The 23,012-nt window shown below is 42.8% G+C and overlaps 2 protein-coding genes across 2 annotated transcripts in view; both read right to left on the bottom strand.

Annotated features, from left to right (window-relative positions):
- SMAD4 (SMAD family member 4) overlaps positions 1-15,196 on the bottom strand; it is a 110,986-nt gene extending 95,790 nt beyond the window's left edge. Inside the window, exon 1 of the mRNA XM_009192754.3 lies at positions 15,090-15,196. The gene's annotated coding sequence lies outside the window, so the exon portion shown is untranslated. The remainder of the gene's footprint in view (positions 1-15,089) is intronic.
- ELAC1 (elaC ribonuclease Z 1) lies at positions 1,927-21,911 on the bottom strand. The gene is made up of 4 exons (XM_009192755.4): positions 21,412-21,911; positions 15,090-15,254; positions 4,731-5,198; positions 1,927-2,594 (listed from the first exon to the last, which is right to left on the bottom strand). The coding sequence occupies exons 2-4, from the start codon at positions 15,244-15,246 to the stop codon at positions 2,128-2,130; spliced, it is 1,092 nt and encodes a 363-aa protein (XP_009191019.2). The 5' UTR covers positions 15,247-15,254; positions 21,412-21,911; the 3' UTR covers positions 1,927-2,127.
- Between the last annotated feature and the right edge of the window lie 1,101 nt (positions 21,912-23,012).

Below are 23,012 nucleotides of genomic sequence, written 5' to 3'. Positions count from 1 at the left end.
CACACCACCATGCCTGGCTAAGTTTTGTATTTTTTGTAATGATGGGGTTTCACCATTTGCGCAGGCTGGTCTGCAACTCCTGGGCTCAAGCAATCCGCCTGCCTCCGAGTGCTGGGATTACAGGCACGAACCACTGCCCCCAGCCGATCATCACCACTTTGGAGTCTCCACAACTAGCCAGGAGTCAAAAATTTTGGCCAGAGAAGCCCCAGAACCCAGAGGAATCGAACAGTAAGTACTACAACAGTGTTTCTAAATATGTGTGCTGTAAAGCTCTCCAGGTTCCTGAGATGTTAATTGGTAGTACCTGGTGAAATAGGACTGAGAAAGGGGTTCAATAGAGATGACAGGCCTCTGTACTGCAGGATTTCTCAACACATTTAAGCAATGTGCTATGCCCCTTATATATGTTGTCTTGTTTAACAATCTATGACATGGGTCTTACTGTTTTTCCCATTTTTGAAATGAACAAGCTGAAGAAACTCGGAGAGTGAGTTACCTGCTCCAGACCACACAGAGGTACCACCATAAGTCACAGAACGGGACTGTAGGATCAGGTCTTTCTGGCATCCAACACTGGTTTACGATCAGTTGAAGCAATACTGTTTTTAATATGTTGATGGGCACTACACCACTCCTAGAAGGACAGACAGCAATAAAGTGTTTCCCAAACTGATTTGACTGAGGAGCCCCTTTGAGTGAATCAGCACTCAAGACTAGCCATGGAGCATGTTTTAAGAAACATTGTTGGGGAAATAATGTTTACTAATAGGGACACATAAATGAAACCTTAGTTTAGCCGGGCGCGGTGGCTCAAGCCTGTAATCCCAGCACTTTGGGAGGCCGAGACGGGTGGATCACGAGGTCAGGAGATCGAGACCATCCTGGCTAACACGGTGAAACCCCGTCTCTACTAAGAAATACAAAAAACTAACCGGGCGAGGTGGCAGGCGCCTGTAGTCCCAGCTACTCGGGAGGCTGAGGCCGGAGAATGGCGTGAACCCGGGAGGCGGAGCTTGCAGTGAGCTGAGATCTGGCCACTGCACTCCAGCCTGGGCTACAGGGCAAACCCCCTCTCAAAAAAAAAAAAAAAAAAAAAAAGAAACCTTAGTTTAATAGATAAGCATTTTTTACCTCCAGGTTCATAAGCTTCACTTGATGGCTCATTTCTTTTGAATGTTATTTGGTATGACATTGCAATTCTAACATATTCACTCTTTTGGATTTGACTTACCTAGTAATTTGACTCATTATGTCACTAATTTTGGTAAACTATATTCACATCAAGAGTATAAACTTTAACTTGCTGTGTATCTCAGTGGGTCTGCAATTTGCATTTCGGGGTGAGATGATTCTTTATTGTACATTACTGACCAAAACTTTGCAGGACATCTAGCATCCCTGATCCCTGCTGACTAAATACCAGTAGCAGTAGTACCACCATTACCACCACTACCACCACCACCACCACCTAGCCCCACCATACTCAGTCACTGTGACAAGAAAACATCCCCATAATTTCAAACCTGCTTCCAGAGGAGCAGTGTCACCCAAGCTGAGAACTATGGGTTAAGAGTCAAACAGAAAGTTCAATAAAATGTGAAAATAAACACCTAGCCAAACCCTGCATTCAGTATTCCAGCAAAGCTATGGTCATGCTATCGTCAATCCTGCGTGTCCAGCGTTTCATGACATTTCTCCTTATTCTGTTAATAACACAAACAGATTCAATACAAACTGCCAAAATACCATTTTTAGCCACGAGGGCTGAGTCCTGTGCTCTTTGCCAACAGCAGCAATAAAGCTGGGCAGAAGCTAAACCCAGGACTGCATGGAATATTGGCTATCTGTGGTAGCAGCACAAAATGAGACGTATACCTGAATAGTCTATCATTTTGTCAAATCTGGACTTTAAAAAGGATGCTGGGGTTTTTTTTCTCTTAAAAAGATTTATTATCAAAAAGCTTGCTCCCTTTAAATACTGAGCCAATTCATCAATGCAGCTCCATTCTTTTTAGGATTATTAAGGCCCAAATAATCTCAGACTAAAACAAGAAATAAAAAACTGGACTGTAGGTTCAGTAACATATTCACAGACATGTCAGTATGCACCCAGGAACACTGGTTTCATTTCTTGATTGGAATGCTTATCACCATAAAATCTTCTGCTAGAGTCACTTCTTGGAGATCTAACACTGATTCAGCTTGCTTTTTTAGTTCTGCAATGCCATCTGTTTCTCCTTCTCTGGCCAAGGCAACTGGTTTGTACCTCTGACTGAAGTGAGTCAGAACCAGCCTCTTTGCACAGCACAACTTTGCAAATGTGGCTGCCATCTGTGGTGTGCTGTGGCCGTGCTCCTTTGCTTTGTCCATCTGGGCATCATCCAGGGTCGCTTCGTGGATCAACAGGTCTGCTTCAAAACACAGCTTTACTCCTCCATCACCCACAACCCCAGAGCAGTCACCCAATATGCAGATTTTTCTTCCAACAACAGGCTTTTTTAAGACATCTTGGGGAGAAATTGTAACCCCATTTTCCAGAACAACAGAAATTCCATTTTTCAGCTTCCCATAGGCAGGACCTGGTGGAACACCTAATGATGAAGGCAGATAACATTACATTATAGGAATGGAATTTATGACTTTTCAAGAGTCTATTTTAACAGCATTGCAAATAGCTAATGGAAAAGGCATCCATAATTGTTATAAATGTTTTACTACTTGTGGAAAACTGGAATTATTTATACATTTTTAAAGTTTCAGTGTTGATTGATATTAGCAATGCCTTAGTACTTAAAACATTTCCCATGCATACATGTCAGACAAGTTTTAGTCTCCTAAGTATCACTAGGACCTTATTGTAGTCACTATAACATCCTTGATTCTCTATTGTGCAAGGAAACAACAGTTTTTGAGAGTGCTTTATTTAATAAGCTCACTTTTGGGTAAAATTTGAGAGTGCATCTAAATAATGATATAATCAGGCTGGGCGCAGTGGCTCATGCCTGTAATCCTAGCACTTTGTGAGGCCAAGGCAGGCAGATCACTTGAGCTCAGGAGTTCAAGACCAGCCTGGCCACATGGCAAGACCTTGCCTCTACTAAAAATACAAAAAATTAGCCAGGCGTAGTGGTGCACACCTGTAGTCCCAGCTACATGGGAGGCCAAGGCACGAGAATTGCTTTAACCCAGGGGGCAGAAGTTGCAGTGAGCGAGCTGAGATCACACCACTGCACTCCAGCCTGGACAACAGAGTAAGACTGCCTCAAAAAAAAAAACTAAAAAACAAAAAAAACACGATATGATCAACACCTCGTCAAAACAAGTACCTAAAAGTAACTTAATAAAAAAATTGTTAGTGAAGATTGCTTGTATTACAAGATCAAGGAGCATTTTTTCAGGCAATTGTACATTATTAATCTTCTTGGTAGACGGGCAGTTCCACACTTAATCAAAGTGGGCTTAAATCTCATACTAATTTAAAATAAGACCTGATCATCACTATGGACAATACTTACAAACTAGTATAACATGACCACCAATTCCAACACAGATCATGTTTAAAGTTTCCAAATATAATAGTATTTCTACAGGCTTTCAGGTAATAAAAATACCATTAACCTAAGTCACTTTTCCTCATTATCTAGCATTTTGTTTTAGTTGAGGAAGAGATCGCATAAATAAAAAAACAAGCACACACAAAATGCCACCATGCTTTTTACAGGCACTGCCACACCATGCCCATGAAGGCAGTGACACTGGAGATATAATGTACCTGGACTCTACCTCGCAAGAGGTGCTGAAGATCCCCTCATGCATACTGGCTTAGCATGGAGGAGGTGTGAAGCCTTAGATGGGCCCCAAGCCCACCTCTGCATGCTTGCTTTCCACTGTAACGAACCCTGGTATATCAAACTGGTTGAGGCACAGGGTTTTGAATACCAAATTAATTTAATGAAGGTTACATTAGTAAGCAAAGTAGATAGAGAAGGAAACTCTGAAAGCACATGGTTGCAGTTGTAAGGTTAAGATCAATGGCAAAAATTCTCAGACCAAAGATGTCATCAAAAACACATATCAAAGGGAAGACGTGAAAAAATAAAGCCTGGACCTAAAGCCACCACCACTATCACCCAAATCACCTTGCCAACCAAGATAGTATAAGAAAGAATGTGGATCCAGGAAGCTGAAGATAGGATTCAAATGTATACTTGGCTTTTGTTCTAAATAGCATTTTTTGGTCCCATGGATTTTCCTTAATAAGCAAACTTTGGGCAAAGGGACTAAGTGGAGAAAATGTCAGTTTTAGGCCTGGGATAGAGGAGTGGAAGTTTACTATGACACTTTTTTTTTTTTTTGAGACAGAGTCTCACTTTGTCACCCAAGCTGGAGTATAGTAGCTCCATCTTGGCTCACTGCAGCCTTGACCTCCCGGGTTCAAGTGATCCTCCTGCTTCAGTCCCCCAAGTAGCTGGGACTACAGGCGCATGCCACCACGCCCAGTTAATTTTTGTATTTTTAGTAGAGATGGGGTTTCGTCATGTTGCCAAGGCTGGTCTTGAACTCCTGAACTCAAGTGATCCGCCCGCCTCGGCTTCCCAAAGTGCTAGGATTACAGGCATGAGCCACCACTCCTGGCCTTACTATGACACTTCTTATAGCTTCAGTTAACAGGAGCCCTATTGATGAGAAGGGGGGGAAAAGCATAAAAACAAAAAAAAGACACTTACCAAGGTCTTTTAGTTTCTGTGCATTGAGTTTACCTGGGCGTTTCTTTTCCATGACTGAAAACCCAAATGAGGGAATTCTGTGAAAGAGGCGAAATGCTTTTACAACAAACTGTTCATCATCAAACAGAAGGTACGAGTTTTCTTCTGAGTCTAATAGGATAGTTCTTCCTTGTTCCTCTTTGGGAGGACTGCCTGCTCTATTCACATGTGCAAATTCTTTTAATTCTTCTGCAGGACATTGATCCGCTGTAGGAACCAGTTCATGAACCACATAACGGAAGACCAGCTCCGTGTGAGAGAGTTCCATGGTTCGCAAGATAAAGTCCCGAAGCCCTACAGGGCCATAGATTTCAATAGGCTGTTTGGACACCATGGAGCCACTCTGCAGGCTGATTGTGCAGAGGAGCCCAGGAAGGCCAAAGAAATGGTCTCCATGAAGATGTGTGATGAAGATCTTGGTAATTCTCCCTTTTGATGGAGATAGAGAAATACATTTGGAAATTTTTCATTAACTAAAAACCCATACAAAGCTATTTGAAACAAGCCTAACACTTTCCATTAAAAATAGTAAATTGAATTTAAAAGTTCTACTTACCATCATAAACTTATTCATTTACATTTTGCTACATGATTCCAAAAACAAGAAAGACAGGCTTTATTTCATCAGATGGTTTTTTGTTTGTTTGTTTGTTTGTTTTTAATAGTTTTTTTAAAGAGACAGGTCTCGCTCTGTCATCCAGGCTGGAGTGTAGTGGTGTGATCATAGCTCACTGCAGCTTGACCTCCTGGGCTCAAGTGATCCTACTGCCTCAGCTTCTCAAGCAGCTAGGACTACAGGAGCCTACCACTATGTCTGGCTTTTTCTTTTTTTTTAATTTTGTAGAGATGGGGTCTTGCTATGTTGCCCAGGCTGGTCTCAAACTCCTGGCCTTAAGCAATTCTCCCATCTTGGCCTCCCAAAGTGCTGGGATTACTGTGCCTAGCCCCGCTAGATGGTTTCAGTAAGATATAACATTTTTCATAAAACATCTTCATATTACATAGTTTTACAGCTCTCAGAGTATTTTCATACATTTTCTGCCACATAAAAAAACAAGTAAAATATATAAGTGTACCAAAATAATTCACTTAACTATTAAATAGATAGGCCTCAAGTATCAAAAATATCTAGCAATTACATTGCTCCCTACTGCTCCCTCTGAGAAAAGCAAACATGTATTCCAGGAAAACAAAATGTTCCACTGGCTCCAACTGACTGGACCAGTGCCTGAACCCAAAATTGCCTTTTAAGGACTCCCTGTGCTGGACAGGGATTAACCAATCAGGTCACAGCCTGCTTGTCTGGGTGAGGTTGAAGAAGATGGAGAAAAAGGAAAGAGGGTGAGGAAGGGAGGGGAAAAGGAGGAGGGAGAATGGAGGTAGGAGACGAACAAGGTGAGGAACTGAGAAGGAAGATGGGCAATAGATGCCAGAATGCAGGAGGGCCGATTATGTAAGGGTACTTGGGTCCATTCTTCCTTTCAGTCTGAACTAACACAACAGTTTTTTCAGTGCATATGGGCTTAGGTTATAACTTGGTTTAGCCAATGGTAAACCGAATTTATTGCTGGAATGTGGCAGGATGCCACATCAGCATTTTCTGAGATGCACCACATGGCATTTCAAAAGTAACAACCACAATTTACACATTTCTAGTACAAAAGAGGCTTCTGGTCCTTTGCTCAAGGCCCACCTATTTTAAATATTTGATGCTATAAAAGTACAGAAACAGTTTACTGATACCATAAAAGAACAGGAATAGTTTACTATAATGTGATTTGTTCCATAATATCAAGTGTTCTCCAAGGAAGTCTTCCCAGAATTACAACATCAAGCTCAGGCCCCAGCAACAGAGAGAACAATAGATTGGCACAGGCTGATTGTGGAACTTGTGAATCCCCAGGAGGCACGCTAGAAGTTTCCTCAATATGCTCCTTTTTGCTGTTTTTTTTTTTTACTGCCTGAATCCCTCATTTCCCCCGTCTCCCTGTCCAGATTGCCAAGCCACCTCCATGCGTGACCTGAGGACTCTGCAGACAAAATAACTACAGCAATAGGGCCAGGCGCGGTGGCTCATGCCTATAATCACACTTTGGGAGGCCAAGGTGGGCGGATCACCTGAGGTTGGGAGTTTGATCAGGCGGATAAGCCTGATCAACATGGAGAAACCCTGTCTCTACCAAAAATACACAATTAGCTGGGTGTGATGGCGCATGCCTGTAATCCCAGCTACTTGGGTGGCTGAGGCAGGAGAATCGCTTGAACCCAGGAGGTGGAGGTTGTGGTGAGCCGAGATCACACCATTGCACTCCAACCTAGGCAATAAGAGCTAAACTCCATCTCAAAAAAAAAAAAAAGAACTACAGCAGTCACTGAGTCCAGATCCCCCAGTGGCCTAAAAACTGCCAGCATCTGACTTTCTGGGCCCTTCTCTATCTACTCTAAAACAAAGCCAAACTGAACACCAAAACAACCTGTGAACCCGAAGTGAGGCAAATTAAGTAAAAAACTGCTTTTTACAGTTATCATAGTTTCAGGGAGACAAACACTTCATTTTTCAAGAAACCTGATTTCAAAGGGAGAAGGAATGGCAACCACAATTATCAAAGGTATGAGGAAGCTCTCAAATGAAGACACAAAAATGCCTGAGTTCCCTTTCCCTTGGAAACAAGGAAGTTATGGGGGAATATGTCATCCACAGAGGAGTGGAATACTGAACATTCTCTAAAAATGAAGACATAGGTATATTTAGTGGATTTGGAAAAGCTGCAATATATGGTTTGTATACATTGTTCAGTTGAAAAAAAAAGCAGGTTATGCCAAGAGCAGTATAATTCTATGTATGCAGAACTATACACACACTCACACACACACTCCGTACTGTCACCATATCTATATACATAGGAAATTCACCTATGGGGGGGACTCGGACTTTTCTTATTTACACTTTTCTGCTTTGAGTTTTTACAATAAGCATTTATACTTTTTATATCATTTAAAAAATCATGCTCTTACAGTACTTTTTCTTTTTTTTTTTTTCTTTTTTTTTTTTTTTTTTTTTTGAGACACAGTCTTGCTCTGTCACCCAGGCAGGAGTGCAGTGGCTCGATCTCTACTCACTGCAACCTCCAACTCCCAGGCTCTGGCGATTCTCCTGCCTCAGCCTCCTGAGTAGCTGGGATTACAGGCGTCCGCCACCATGCCCGGCTAATTTTTGTATTTTTAGTAGAGACGGTGTTTCACCATGTTCGAGGAGGTCACCTCAAACTCCTGACCTCAGGTGATACGCTTACCTTGGCCTCCCAAAGTGCTAGGATTACAGGCGTGAGCCACCGCGCCTGGCCTATAATACTTTTAATAATCATTTCATATGTACACATGAGTATAGGGTATAGAATAATATACATGGAAGACTTGGAGGAGTGGAAGGGTGGCTGGAGGATGAGGGATGATTAGTTACCTGATGGGTGCAATGTACATTATTTGGTGATGGGTACACTAAATCCCAGACTTCACCACTATGTAATATATCCATGTAACAAAACTGCAATTGTATTCAAAACTTATTATACCTGGAGGTAGTACAAGCTGAAAGGGCTTCAACCTATTATGGACCTAATGATAGGACCTAATGATAGGTCCATAATAGGTTATGGAGAGAAATTAGTATGTACTGAGGGTGCTTCATTCCAGTTTGAGACTGGGGGCATCTGAATGAAGTACTAGAGAGTCACAGTTAATGCTCTGGGATTACTATCTCACCTTCCTCTCTAAGGCCAGAAATTTTTCTTTTTTTTTCTTTTGAGATGGAGTCTCGCTCTGTTGCCCAGGCTGGAGTGCAGTGGCATGATCTCAGCTCACCACAACTTCCGCCTCCCAGGTTCAAGCAATTCTCCTGCCTCAGCCTCCCAAGTAGCTGGGATTACAGGCACCTGCCACCACACCCTGCTAATTTTTATATTTTCAGTAGAGATGGGGTTTCACCTTGTTGGCCAGGCTGGTCTCAAACTCCTGACCTCGCTCATGATCCACCTGCTTTGGCCTCCCAAAGTGCTGGGATTACAGGTGTGGGCCACCACTCCTGGCCTCAGAAATTTTTTTTTCTAAGCCTATAGAAATGTAGTAAACTAAAGGCTCCTTTGGGCTTTTGGGGTTTTTTGTTTGTTTGTTTGTTTGGGTTTTTGTGGCCAGGATTAGATTTACCAACTATATGTATGAATGCATGCATTCATGCTTATTTACTTATTTGTTGAGACAGGATCTCGCTCTGTCACCAGGCTGGAGTGCAGTGGCTCAATCATGGCTCACTGCAGCTTTGACCTTCTGGGCTCAAAGGATCCTCCCGCCTCAGCCTCCTGCTGGGACCACAGGTGCAAACCACCACACCCGGCTTTTTAATTCCTTGTAGAGACAGAGTCTCTTTATGTTGCCCAGGTTGGTCCCAAACTCCTGGCCTCAAGTGATCTTCCTGCCTTGGCCTCCCAAAGTGCTGAGATTACAGGCATGAGCCACTGTGCCCAACTCCAACTGTTTATTTAAATCCTATATAGACTGGGCGCAGTGGCTCACACCTGAATCCTAGCACTTTGGGAGGACAAGGTGGGCGGATGGCCTGAGCTCAGGAGTTTGACATCAGCCTGGGCAACATGGCAAAACCCCATCTCTACTAAAAATACAAAAAAAAAAAAAAAAGCCAGGTGTGGTGGTGTGTGCCTATAATCTCAGCTACTCAGGAGGCTGAGGCGTAAGAATCACTTGAACCCAGGAGGCAGAGGTTGTAGTGAGCCAAGATCACACCACTACACTCCAGCCTGGGTGACAGAGCAAGACTCTGTCTCAAAAAAAAAAAAAAAAAATCATATATAAAGGAACTGTAAAATTGTGGTGGATATTTTAGGTGGTCCCTGTGGCCCCTACCCCTTGGTGTTCACATCCTATAATCCCCTCTCCTTCGGTGTGGCCAGGACTTGTGACTTGATTCTAACCAGTAGAATATGGCACAAGAATGCAGTGTGATTACATTATGGGACATAAGACTCCATCTTGCTAGCAGACTTACTCTAGAGTCTCCTTCTCCCATGCTGGCTATGAAGAAGTAAGCTACCATGAAGCAGAAACCCACAATGCAGAGAACTCAAAGAGCTCAGGGCAGACTGTCCTACCACTGTATGGGTTCTGCCAACAACCTGAAAGAGCTGAGAAATCTTCCCCAGCTGGGCCTCTGATGAAATTGTAACCCCAGCCAACACCTAGACTGCAGTCTACTGAGACCCTGAGGCAGAAAACCTAGCTAAGCCAGGCCCGAACTCCCTAACCCACAGTAACTAGGAGATAATAAATGCAAAAAAGCCATTAAATTTATAATGTTATGCATTATTAGATAATATCAGATAACTAACACACATATTAAATAAAAAGATGTATTCCCACAGCCAAACCTCTGGTACTCACTCTTAACAATTTCTTGTTTCTATTTTAGTACACCTTGCCACCTCAACTCCTACTGTCTGAAATGTTATCAAGTCTCTACTCTGACCTGTGCCTGCCCGGAGGGCTCTCATAAAGGTTCTCATGAAAGGAATCTCTGTACAATCCAAGTAAAGCAAAGAATAGCACCTGACTTATCTCAAAGTTTCAACACAAGACAGTATATAATTAGGGTTCAACTGTACATACCTGAAGGCCACATGTCCCAAACAATATGCATTAGCTCCTTCCTCTTACAACTCTTTTCCTGACTTCTTCTCTAAGTCCAGGACATCACCATCAGTAACTTGTATTAATTCTTCACGTCCTCACACACTAGACATTCAGTGACCACCTCCTCTTGGCTCTACAAATATCTCTTAAATTGAATCTCTCATCTCCATCTCTATACTTCAACATCCTCCTTCTCTCTCTCTCTCTCTCTCTCTCTCTCTCTCTCACACACACACACACATACACAGTGATGATATGGTTTGGCTGTGTCCCCACCCAAATCTCATCTTGAATTGTAGCTCCCATAGTCCCCCACATCATGGGAGGGACCTGGTGGGAAGCAAATGAATCATGGGGGCAGGTTTTCTCATGCTGTTCTCACAACAGTGAATCAATCTCATGAGGTCTGATGGTTTGATAAAGCGCAGTTCCCCTACACATGCTCGCTTGCCTGCCACCATGTAAGACATACCTTTGCTCTGCCTTTGCCTTTCACCATGATTGTGAGGCCTCCCCAGCTATGTGGAATTGTGAGTCCATTAAACCTCTTTTTTTTAATTAATAAATTAGTCTTGGGTATTTCTTCATAGCAGTATGAAAATGGCCTGATACAGTAAATTGGTATTGGTAGAGTGGGATAATGCTATAAGGATACCTGGAAATGTGGAAATGACTTTGGAACTGGGTAGCAGGCAGAGGTTGGAACAGTTTGGAGTGCTCAGAAGGAGACAGGAAAATGTGGGAAGGTTTAGAACTTCCTAGAGACTTGGGAGGGCTTAGAAGACAGGAAGACATGGAAGTTTGGAATTTCCTGTTGAATGGTTTTGACCAAAAAGCCCAGACTGAGGTGGTCTCAGATGGAGATGAGGAACTCATTGGGAACTGAAGCAAAGATGATTCTTGCTATGCTTTAGCAAAGAGGGCAGCATTGTGCCACTGCCCTAGAGATCTGTGGAACTTTGAACTTGAGAGAGATGATTTAGGGTATCTGGCAGAAGAAATTTCTAAGCAGCAAAGCATTCAAAAAGTGACTTGGGTGCTCTTAAAAGCATTCACTTTTATGTATTCACAAATATATGGTTTGGAATTGGAACTTATGTTTAAAGGGAAGCAGAGCATAAAAGTTCAGAGAATTTGCATCCTGACGATGTGATAGAAAAGAAAATTCCATTTTCTGAGGAGAAATTCAAGCTGGCTGCAGAAATTTGTGTAAGTAATGAGGAGCCAAATGTTAATCACCAAGACAATGGGGAAAATGTTGCCAGGGCATGTCAGAGGTCTTCCCAGCAGCCCCTCCCATCACATGCCCAGATGCCTAGAAGGAAAAATGGTTTCCTGGCCTGGGCCCAGGGCCTTGCTGCTTTGTGCAGTCTCAGGACTTGGTGCTCTGCGTACCAGTGTGGCTTAAAGGGGCCAAGGTATAGCTCAGGCTGTTGCTTCAGAGAGTGCAAACCCCAAGCCTCGGCAGCTTAGATGTGGTGTTGGGCCAGTGGAAGCACAGATGTCAAGAACTGAGGTTTTGGAACCTCCTTCTAGATTTCAGAGGATGTATGGAAAAACCTGGATGTCCAGGCAGAAGTCTTCTGCAGGGGTGGAGCCCTCATGAAGAACCTCTACTAGGGCAGTGTGGAAAGGAAATATGGGGTGTGAGACCCCACACATAGCCACTGGGACACTGCTTAGTAGAGCTGTGAGAAGAGGGCTACCATCCTTCAGAACCCAGAATAGCAGATATATTGACAGCTTGCACTGTGTGCATGGAAAAGCTGTAGACACTCAACACCAACCCATGAAAACAGCCAGGAAGTGGGCTGCACCCTGTAAAGCCACAGGAGTGGAACTGCCCAATATAATGGGAATCTACCCCTTGCATCAGCATGCCCTGGATGTGAGACATGGAGTCAAAGGAGATCATTTCAGAGCTTTAAGATTTGACTGTCCTATTGGATTTTGGACTTGCATGGGGCCTGTAGCTCCTTTGTTTTGGCCAATTTCTCCCATTCTGAATGGGTATATTTACCCAATGCCTGTACCCCCACTGTATCTAAGAAGTAACTAACTTTCTTTTGATTTTACGGGTTCACAGGTAGAAGGGATTTGCCTTGTTTTAGATGAGACTTTGGACTGTGGACTTTTGCAGTAATGCTGAAATGAGTTAAGACTTTGGGGGACTATTGGGAAGGCATGATTGGTTTTGAAATGTGAGGACATAAGCTTTTAGAGGGGTCAGGGGTGGAATGATATGGTTTACCTATGTCCCACCCAAATCTCACCTTGAATTGTAGCTCCCATAATCCCCACATGTCATGGGAGGGACCTGGTGGGAAGTAATTGAATCATGGCGGGCAGGTTCTCTCATGCTGTTCTCATGACAGTGAATAAGTCTCATGAGATCTGATGAGTTGACAAAGGGTGGTTCCCCTGCACATGCTCTCTTGCCTTCCACCATGTAAGACATGGCTTTGCTCTGCCTTCGCCTTCCACCATGATTGTGAGGCCTCCCCAGTCATGTGGAATTGCGAGTCCATTAAACCTTTTTTCTTTGTTGTTTTAATAAATTACCCAGTCTTTGGTATTTCTTCATAGCAGTACGAAAATAAATTAATACAAGTGAATTGCAACTGCCTTGGAACTGGTCTCCCTGATGCTATTCTCTCTCTCCCAATACATGTGCCATCAGAAAATTCTGTCCTAAAACACAAACAAGATCGCATTATTCCCCCCTTAAAAACATGAATGGTTCCTTTTTCCCAGTAAAATAATAAAATCTAAATATCTTACTATGCTACAGAGGACTTCACAGTCAGCCCTCACCTTTTCAGCATTCTTTTTTTTTTTTTTGAGACGGAGTCTCGCTCTGTCGCCCAGGCTGGAGTGCAGTGGCTGGATCTCAGCTCACTGCAAGCTCCGCCTCCGGGGTTTACGCCATTCTCCTGCCTCAGCCTCCCAAGTAACTGGGATTACAGGCGCCCACCATCTCGCCCGGCTAGTTTTTTGTATTTTTTAGTAGAGACGGGGTTTCACCGTGTTCGCCAGGATGGTCTCGATCTCCTGACCTCGTGATCCACCCGTCTCGGCCTCCCAAAGTGCTGGGATTACAGGCTTGAGCCACCGCGCCCGGCCTACCTTTTCAGCATTCTTAGTTCCATCTAGCCTAGCCAACTACTCAATGCTCCCCAAGTTTCCAGTTTCCTGGAAACTTCCTTACTTGTTGCTCACTTTGTTGTCTGTTCCCTCAATGTCCATCTCTACTTCTCTCTCAGAAAAACTTCTATTTATCTCTTGGATCCCAGCTCAACTGTTAACAATCTCTGGGATGCCTTCTCTTAATGAATGGTTAGTTACTTCCCCCTCCTTTGTGTTCCAAAGTACTTAGAAAATACCTCCATTATTCTACTTATCAGATTACATGATTGATTACTGTCCGTTTGCATGTCAGTTTCCATCACTAGACCAAGAGATCCTTGAACACTAGAAGTATCTTTAGTCACCAAGTGCCAGGTACTGTGATGAGTTGTAGGAATAATGATTTCAATACTATTTATCAAGACCTAATAAGTGAGAGGCACTATGCTAAGTTGCTAAACGTCTTATCCATTCACTAAAGTAAAGTAAGTTCCATAATCATTTACATACTTAGTAAGATGCCTAGCTGAAGAGATATAGCTAGGCACCTACTAGGTATATGAATGATCATGGAACCTACTTTACAGTATAGGGAGATAAAGAACACAGAAACAAACTAAATAACATAATTTCAGATACTGATAATGCAAAGAAGTCAATAAAAATAGGACAAAGTAAAGGAATGACTGGGGTGAGAGAGGAACTATTTAATCCAGGAGGATCTGGTAAAGCCTCTGAGAAGATGGCATTTGAGCTAAGATTTAACTGACAAAGAGGCACCCACACAGAGAATAAGTGATTACATGTAATTCTCATAACACCCTTTCTAAGTAGACTTTTTATCCCCATTTGCAAGATGGGGAAAGTAAAGTCGAAGTTTGCTGATCTGCTAAGGTCACAAGCCCAACACACAGCCAGGACTAGAACCCAGGTCTGCCTGACTCTGAGCTGAAGCTTTTCACCATTGGACTGCTCTGTCTCCCCGGTGCTGGCCTCTGCTCACTCCATTCCCTCTGGCTGAAATGCCCCTCTTCTCCTCAGCCCTGAAATTCCTCCTCCTCCTCTGACAGCCGACAAGTCAACTTCTCTGAGAAGTTTGCCCTGATAACATCAAGAGGAAAAGAGCATCTCCCTCCTCCAAACATTTCCTACCCTTTGCATCCTCTCAGGAAAACTATCTCCTGGTGGAAGTAAGTATGTACACTGCTTCCTTGCTAAAGTAGTGTCCATCTAATATGCCTGGTATATCCCATGACATTTCCCAAACCCCGAGCCTACACGAACCCTTGCTCTCAACATCCACAGGATAAATGAAAAGCAAGTAAATAAGTAAATGAAGTCCAGTGGACTTGGCCCTCCAAGTCTCACCAGGATCTAGCATTGAAGTGGGATGCAACCATCAGGGCTGTTTCCGAACAAAATGTCCAAGGAGAGCCAAGAAAATGAAGCAGGACACCAAAAAAATCTTAATGAGATAGCTGAAGGCACACTAACCTGCTTTAAGTTGGCTTTTCATAAGCTGTGTCTGTGTTCCCTCCCCACAGTCAAAGAGCCAGCACTCGCCTTCACACCGAAGGACCACAGCAGAGGCACCCCGGGTTGGAGATGGATATGCTGCACCCGTCCCCAGAAATGTCACATCCATAGACATCTTCCACCCTGCAACAGAAAGATCATCTGCGGATTATTTCATATCACTGCACCAAAAACACATTCCTGTAATATTTATCACTATTATTACTTTTTGGTTATTTAGAAGTCTGGATTCTTGTTCTCTCATAGTATTCCACACATATCCACAGTAAGATTTTAAATAACTTGGCAAAACTACAAGTTAACAAATCTTGTATAATTGTTCACACACCCAAACAAACAAAAATAACCAAACCCAGGCAATTAAAAACTATAGTTGAATTTTAACTATGTGATGTTCTCAAAAAGGCAAAACTATGGAGACAGTAAAAAGAATAGCCCTTGCTAGTGATACAGGGGAAAGGAAGGAAGAATGAACAAGTGGAGCACAGGGGATGTTTAGGGCAGTGAAACGATTCTGTATGATATAGTAAGACAGACATACATCATTATACATTGGTCAATTGTATACAGAATGAACAACACTAGAGTGAATGAGTTCAATGTAAACTTTAGTTGACAGTGTATCAATATTGGCTCATCAACTGTAACATGTAGCACATTTTTCTTTTTTTTTTTTCATGAGCCCTTAAGCTTCTGAACATGTACCACATTAATGCAAGATGTTAATACAAGGGAAACTGAGGGGTGAGAGATAAGAGAGTATATGGGAACTCTCTGTACTCTCTACTTATTAACTATAAAATAAAATTCCTTCTAATAAACACTAAACAATAACAACTCTAGCTGAGATACTAGGCAAGAGATGGTATTTAATGATGCCTATCAAATGGTGTCTCTGATGCCCATAATGATCAGCCCTTTCTCTAAACAATCATAACAGTAATGCTCTATGATGCTCTCCAGTCATGCTGATATTTCACAATAATGCTGAACAAATGTCTCACTCCCTACGTGACATGGTCCATGACTCACGAGGACTTGGGACTCTGCTATTTTAAGTGATCAGCAATAACCTGTTGAATGTGCAGGTTTATTCCAACTCCTAGCACTATTCCTTTCACTATTTCCAGGTGCATCTGACATCGCTGATATACTTATGAGATGGAAGATGTGTATCAAACAGAATAAATTAGAATGAACTGAAATTTATACATAACCGATTATAGATTATCCACATTGACGTCAGGGAAGAAAACAAGCTTAAGAAAAACTACTATAAGATAATTTGACCAACAGCTGGATATATAAGATACAAAAACTTCAATAACTCTTCTCAGTCTTAGCAATAACAAGATAAAAACAGAAATGGGGGGGGAAACCCATTCCAAGAGCAAAAACAAAATTACCAGAAATAAAGTTAGCAGAAAAGGAACAGCACCCAAAAGATTCACACAAATAAGAGATACACATTACGTCCTTGATAGGATGACTTGAAATCACAGAGATGTTCATCGTTCCTAAGCTAATGTAGATATATTTGGTGCAAATTCTATCAGATTTCCAGTGGGATTTATTTTGGAACAGAAACAATCCAAAAATCATACGGAAGAAAAAATAAATGTCTGAGAAGGGGCAAGAAAATTCCAAAACGCAGTGAGTAGTGACCTGCCTTTCTAGGTATTAACATTTACTACAGCAATCTGACATAATTAAAACAGAATAGGCCGGGCACGGAGGCTCATGCCTGTAATCCCAGGACTTTGGGAGGCTGAGGTGGGTGGATCACCTGAGGTCAGGAGTTTGAGACCAGCCTGGCCAAGATGGTGAAACCCTGTCTCTACTAAAAATACAAAAATTAGTCGGGCATGCTGGCACACACCTGTAATCCCATCTACTCAGGAGGCTGAGGCAGGAGAATCACTTGAATCTGGGAGGCAGCAGTTGTAGTGAGTCAAGATTGTGCAATTGCACTCTAGCCTGGGTGACAGAGTGAGACTCTGTCTCAATAAATAAATAAATAAATAAAACAGAATAATATTGGCACAAAAATAGAGATAAAAGGGAAAGGAAAGTTCAGAAATAAACCAACTACCTATTGGAATCAATACAGTATACAACGAAGGTGTAAAAAGTGTGGTTTCTTTAATGAATGGGACTGACATAATTGGCTGTTCTAGCAGAAAAAAGCAAAGCAAGATGCTCACTTCGCATTGTATATAAAAACACATTTCACATAGTTAAGAAATTTCAATGTAAAAAATCCAATAACATGTTCAAAAGAATTAGGAGAATGTTTACACCTTTAACTGTGGAGATGGGAAGCCCTTATTGGCAAGACATAAAATCCAGAAATTTTAAAAACAGACATTTTAATTAAATAAAATCTTTTATACATATCAAGACTCATAAAGTCAAAGGACAAGGAAAAAAAACCTGAAAAAAATTGTTTGGACCCCCTTATGAGAGGGGGTTAATGCTCCTAAAAAAAAGTTTATGCAAATGCATTCAAAATCCAAAAATACTGGTGCAACAGAAAACCAGGCAAAGGATATATATACACACACACATGCGCGCGCGCACACGCACACACATATATATATGAATCACAGAAGAAATCCAAATGGCCTATAAGCATGAAAAAGGTTCAAACAACTATCGTGTATCAATTTAAAAAATTAACAGTAATAAATAAAAGATAAGGGTTCAGTGTTCAGTTAGTTAGTGGAATGCAAAATAAAGAAAAAAGAGGCTGGGTGCAGTAGCTCATGCCTATAATCCCAGCATTTTGGGAGGCAGCGGTGGGTGGATCGCTTGAGCCCAGGAGTTTGAGACCAGCCTAGGCAACATAGTGAGACCTTGTCTCTACAAAAAAATTAAAAACAAGTATCAGCTGGACATGGAGGCATGTGCTTGTAGTCCCAGCTTGTCAGGAGGCCGAGGCAGGAGGATCATTGGAACCTGGAAGGTTAAGGCTGCAGTGAGCTGTGATCTCACTGCTGCACTCAAGCCTGGGTGACAGAACAAGACAGAACAAGAACACTCTCACAACAAACAAAAAAAGCGACCATTTACCACACATCAGTTGGCAGGCAAGTATCAATGGAGCAATGCTAGCCAGTGCTAACCAGGATGAGGGTAAATGGGTACTGTCACAAACTAATGGTGACAAAGTTATGAATTGCGATTATGCTTTGGGAGAATAATTTGGCAATATATATTACCAGTAATAATGATGCTGTTGATAATTATATGCTTTCACCCAGCAATTCCCATTTTTCAGAATCTACCCAAATAATAAAGATCTATGTACAATGACGCATATTGTGGTGGTCTCAAGTTGGCTAAAATATGGAAGCAATCTAAATATGTCAATAGGAAAATGGCTGAATATTTTATTGTACATTTGTACTATTGTTTATTCTATCAACTATTTATTCTGCAGCTAATAAAGTCTTCTGTAACTACTGTCATGGAGGGATGACAGAGAAAAGTTACAGACGGCTATGGCATGATGTCATTTTTATAACAATACCCCAAACCCCTACATTTATGTAAGACAGAGGAAGTCTGATGTGGGAGAGGATACACACCATCCTGTTAATATGGGTTATTTCAGGGGTGATTAAAGTGATGGGGTGGGGGCTGCATGGGGGATTAACTTTTCTTTTAAATCTTTGGATTATGTTTTAATAAGTGGCATTTTATTTCATTTTTAAAAAATTTATATTTACTTAACGCTGATTTTTTCTTTTTTTTTTTGGAAATGTGTCATACGCCCAAACATGCTTCTCTAACTACACGCCATCTAGTCTTCCTTTCCATTTTGGGAAACAGCTCCTCCCCATATTTTCTGCCCCCAACCGTCATACATAAGGTGGTGCATCTCTACCTTAAGCATAGCCTTGAGGTTATTGCTAATATCCCTTCCATGTGTTACTCTACATTTTCACCTCCAAGATCAAGTCTTCCTCTGATAATAAAGGAGCTTTATTTGCAGAGGCTTCTTTATTGATTTGCAAGATAGGTAAGAATAAATAGAATGCAGAAAGTTAACATTTGTAAAGGCAAATGAACTGCAGAAGGAATAATAGAATATAATCACTTTGTCATCCCTAACAAATAATGGATTTAGATCAGTAGTACATAACCCCGGGGGCATATTAGAATCACCTGGAGAGCTTTTAAAACATATCAGTGAAGGTATGGTGGCTCATGCTTGTAAACTCAGCATTTTGGCAGGGTAGCTTGAGGCCAGGAGTTCAAGACTAGCCTGGGAAACACAGCAAGACTCTGTCTCTATAAAAAATTAGCCGGGCATGGTGGCATACACCTGTAGTCCCAAACAAAACAAAAAACCACATCAATAATTGGGCTTCATCCCAGAACATTTAGATAGGAAATTCTGCAAGTGAGACATGTTTATTAAAAAATAAAAAATAAAAAAATAAAAAGCCTTCTCCTGTGATCCTAACATGGAGTCAGATTTGAGAACCACTTAGTGAAAAGGCTAACAGAGAACTGCAATGGATGGATCAGGTTGATCTAAACTCACCAACTAATCAATCTTGTTAAAAGAAGTTTTATTCTGAAAAACTTCAGACACATATAGAAGTAGAAATTAGCATAATGCAATGCCACACACCCATCATCGAACTTCAACAATTGTTAACTCATAGGCAATCATGTTTCATCTATACACACCAACCCCATTACTCCAAGAATACTTGATAAGACAAACGTGTGCTGTCTGATGGAAGCACCCCATTAGGCAGCACGCATTGTCTAGCTGTCTCTCTTTCTGATGTTAACAGCCACTAGTGATCATTGCCAGAATCCATTATTTCATTAGAGGTTGCCAAAAGGTGATAGTGTCTCATTTCTTTTGTATGTATTTGCTGGCATTCCCTGGTCAACTGTTACCCTATGATGCTAAAAGGTCCACAAAGAGGCAAGATGCTCTCTAGCTCCTGGCGTGACACAATGTGATAAACACAGTAATCCCCCATTAAGCTCGCTTGCCAAAAAATAGAACCTGACCTGAACAAGGCTGCAGGTCTAAATATCTGCTTATTAAAGGAGATGGAAAAAGCAAAATCCTGGATGTAGAAAACGTGAACCGTACAAATGACTTGTTCTTCAAGTAAAATACGGGGAACAAAATAGACACAGAGGGGAAAAGATTAAGAGAGATCTAACAGACATCAACCAAATGGAACGTGTGTAGTTTGTTTGGATACTGATTTGGACAAACCGGGGAAGAGGAGAAAGACAACTAAGAAAATGTAAATGCTGACTGGATAGTAGAGGGTAAAATGAGGTGCTAATCACACTGATAACGGCTTTATGTTTTAAAAGGTGTCACTGTGTTTTATAAACATGAACAAGATAACAGATGGAATGTTACATTTCAGATTTGCTTTCAAATACTACAGTGGGGGAGAGGGTAACAGATGAAACAGGATTGATCATGAATTGGAAGTTCAGTATACTATTCAATTTTCATATATGACTTGAAGGTTTCCATAATAATTTAAAACAAATATAATGAAAACCCTCCAAACAGGTCGGGAAATAATTAGAAATTATTTCATCAATGGTGCATGTTTTGGGACATGCACCATTCTAGGCACTAGGAATTAAATGCGAGCAAACCAGATTAGGTCCCTGTCTTCTTGGACAAAAAACAAAAACAAAAACCCAGCTGCTTGCTTTCTCAAGACTGTGATCCACATTCGGCGAAGTGCATATTCCAGTCGTGATCACACTACTGTCATTTCACTCTGGGCCCGTGGATCTCGGTCCTGGCCACAGATCACAATTCCCCGGTGATGATGGGGCATCAGCATTTGGAGGCTTCCCAAACGATTCTACTGGCTGCCGGGTTGAGAACCAGAGCTCCTTCGTTTTCAGACAGGCAGTGTCAACCCTGCAATCACTCTGCGTTGTGCAGAGGGCAGATACCGCCGTCCTCCATCTTAGAGCTGAAAGAACCGGGGCCGGGAGGCGGAAAGTGAGAGGCCGAGGTACAGGCAGGGCCAGAAGCCAGATTTCCGCCTCTAGAGAGCTCAGGCTCCCCCATGGGACCGTGTTAGCCTCGAAAAAGGCAGGGTGGGCGGCGGCGCCGGGCGGCCGAGGCTCCGGCCCGGGGCGGTGAACGAGGCGCGTCCTCGCTCCCGGGCGCTCCCCAGGCTTAGGTCCCCGGCGCCGGGCCGGGCCTGGTCGAGCCGGCGAGTCCCGAGGAAGCGCGCCCGCCCCCCTCTGGCATGCCCACCGCACTCACCCTCGAGGCCCGCGCCAGAAGCCGAGGTAGGCGCAGGCCCACACCCTGGCCCAATCGTCCGCGGGGCTGCAATGCGCCCTGGCGGAAGTGCGCCGCCGGCCGGGTCCCGCGCGGCCGCTCTAGGATGCGAGGGATGTCCGCGCTCGGTGGCACCCGCCCGGGGCCTGGCTCTGGGCGCGCTTCCGGGCTTCCCCTGGGCAGCGAGGGCAGTGTCTGCGTTTACCTCCGTCCCAGGTCGCTGTGTGTCAGGTGGTGACGGTCGACCTGAGGAACAGAGCGGGCTAAACCAAAAGGGAAAAAGTGACTCTTCTTTTGTTTTCCGTGTAATATTTTCCACACAGGAGTGTTCTTCCTGATGTTTTGCTCATATGTGTCGTTTTTGGTCTTTGGTTGGGAGGAATCTTTACTGTCTTTCATCCACTAAGATCCTTTGCCTGACCATTCACCTTCATAAAGCCCCATCCATATTCCATTTTCCTACTCCAGGTTGGAATATTTGCTTAACATCTGAAGCTAATTGTACCGTACTCACTCCAAGCCTTGCAGACGTGTTCTCTTAGGTAGTGGACATGGGATTGAAAAAGCCCAGGATGGCCGTATACAGAACGGGCACGTGGCGATTATAGATCACAGGGAAAAACTCCTTCAGTTTGAATAACAACTTTAAAAAAAGTATTTCAGTCTCCTATGTACTGCCAGATGCACTGATTTCGTGCTCAGTATACCTGAAGTGGTCAAAATATCCAGCAGCTGGCTGGGCGCCGTGGCTCACGCCTGTAGTCTCAGCACTTTGGGAGGCCAAGGTGGGCGGATTGCCTGAGCTCAGGAGTTCGAGACCAACCTGGCCAACATGGCAAAACCTCGTCTCTACTAAAAATACAAAACAAGAAAAAAAAATTATCCGGGCATGGAGACACACGCCTGTAGTCCCAGCTACGCGGGAGTCTTAGGCACGAGAATTGCTTGAACCTGGGAGGTGAAGGTTGCGGTGAGCCAAGATCGCACCACTGCCTTCCAGCCTGGGCGACAGAGCAAGACTCTGTCTAAAAAACAAAAAAAAACAAACAAAAAAACAAACAAAAAAAAATCCAGCGGCTTCAAAATAGGAATCGGAGTGGGGTTTTTTGAAACTACCAGGACAGAGAGACCAGCACTTTTTAAAAAATCATTAATTGATCTACTTATTGGACTCTTTCAACCTTTATTCAAATATTAATGGAGCTCTGACTTTGTGGATAGTATTATTTTTGGTGCTGAGAGATTTTAAAAATTTGTCATGGTCCCTGGTTTTGGGGTTTGTTTGTTTGTTTTTGAGACAGGGTCTCACTCTATCACCGCGGTTGGAGTGCAGTGACGCGATCTCAGCTCACTGCAACCTCTGACTCCTGGGCTCAACCAATCCTCCCACCTCGGCTTCCCAAGTGTTCGTAGCTGGGACTACAGGACTACAACCTCCCAAGTAGCTGGCACTAAAGGCAAGTCACCACACCCAGCTAATTTTTTTTTTTTTTTTTTAAGATGAGGTTTCACTATGTTGTCCAGGCTGGTCTCAAACTCCTAAAGTCAAGCGATCCACCCGCTTCAGTGTCCCAAAGTGCTGG

Source organism: Papio anubis, chromosome 19 (genome assembly GCF_008728515.1).
Source record: "Papio anubis isolate 15944 chromosome 19, Panubis1.0, whole genome shotgun sequence".
Lineage (NCBI taxonomy): Eukaryota > Metazoa > Chordata > Mammalia > Primates > Cercopithecidae > Papio > Papio anubis.
This window is presented reverse-complemented; position numbering and strand designations above follow the sequence as displayed.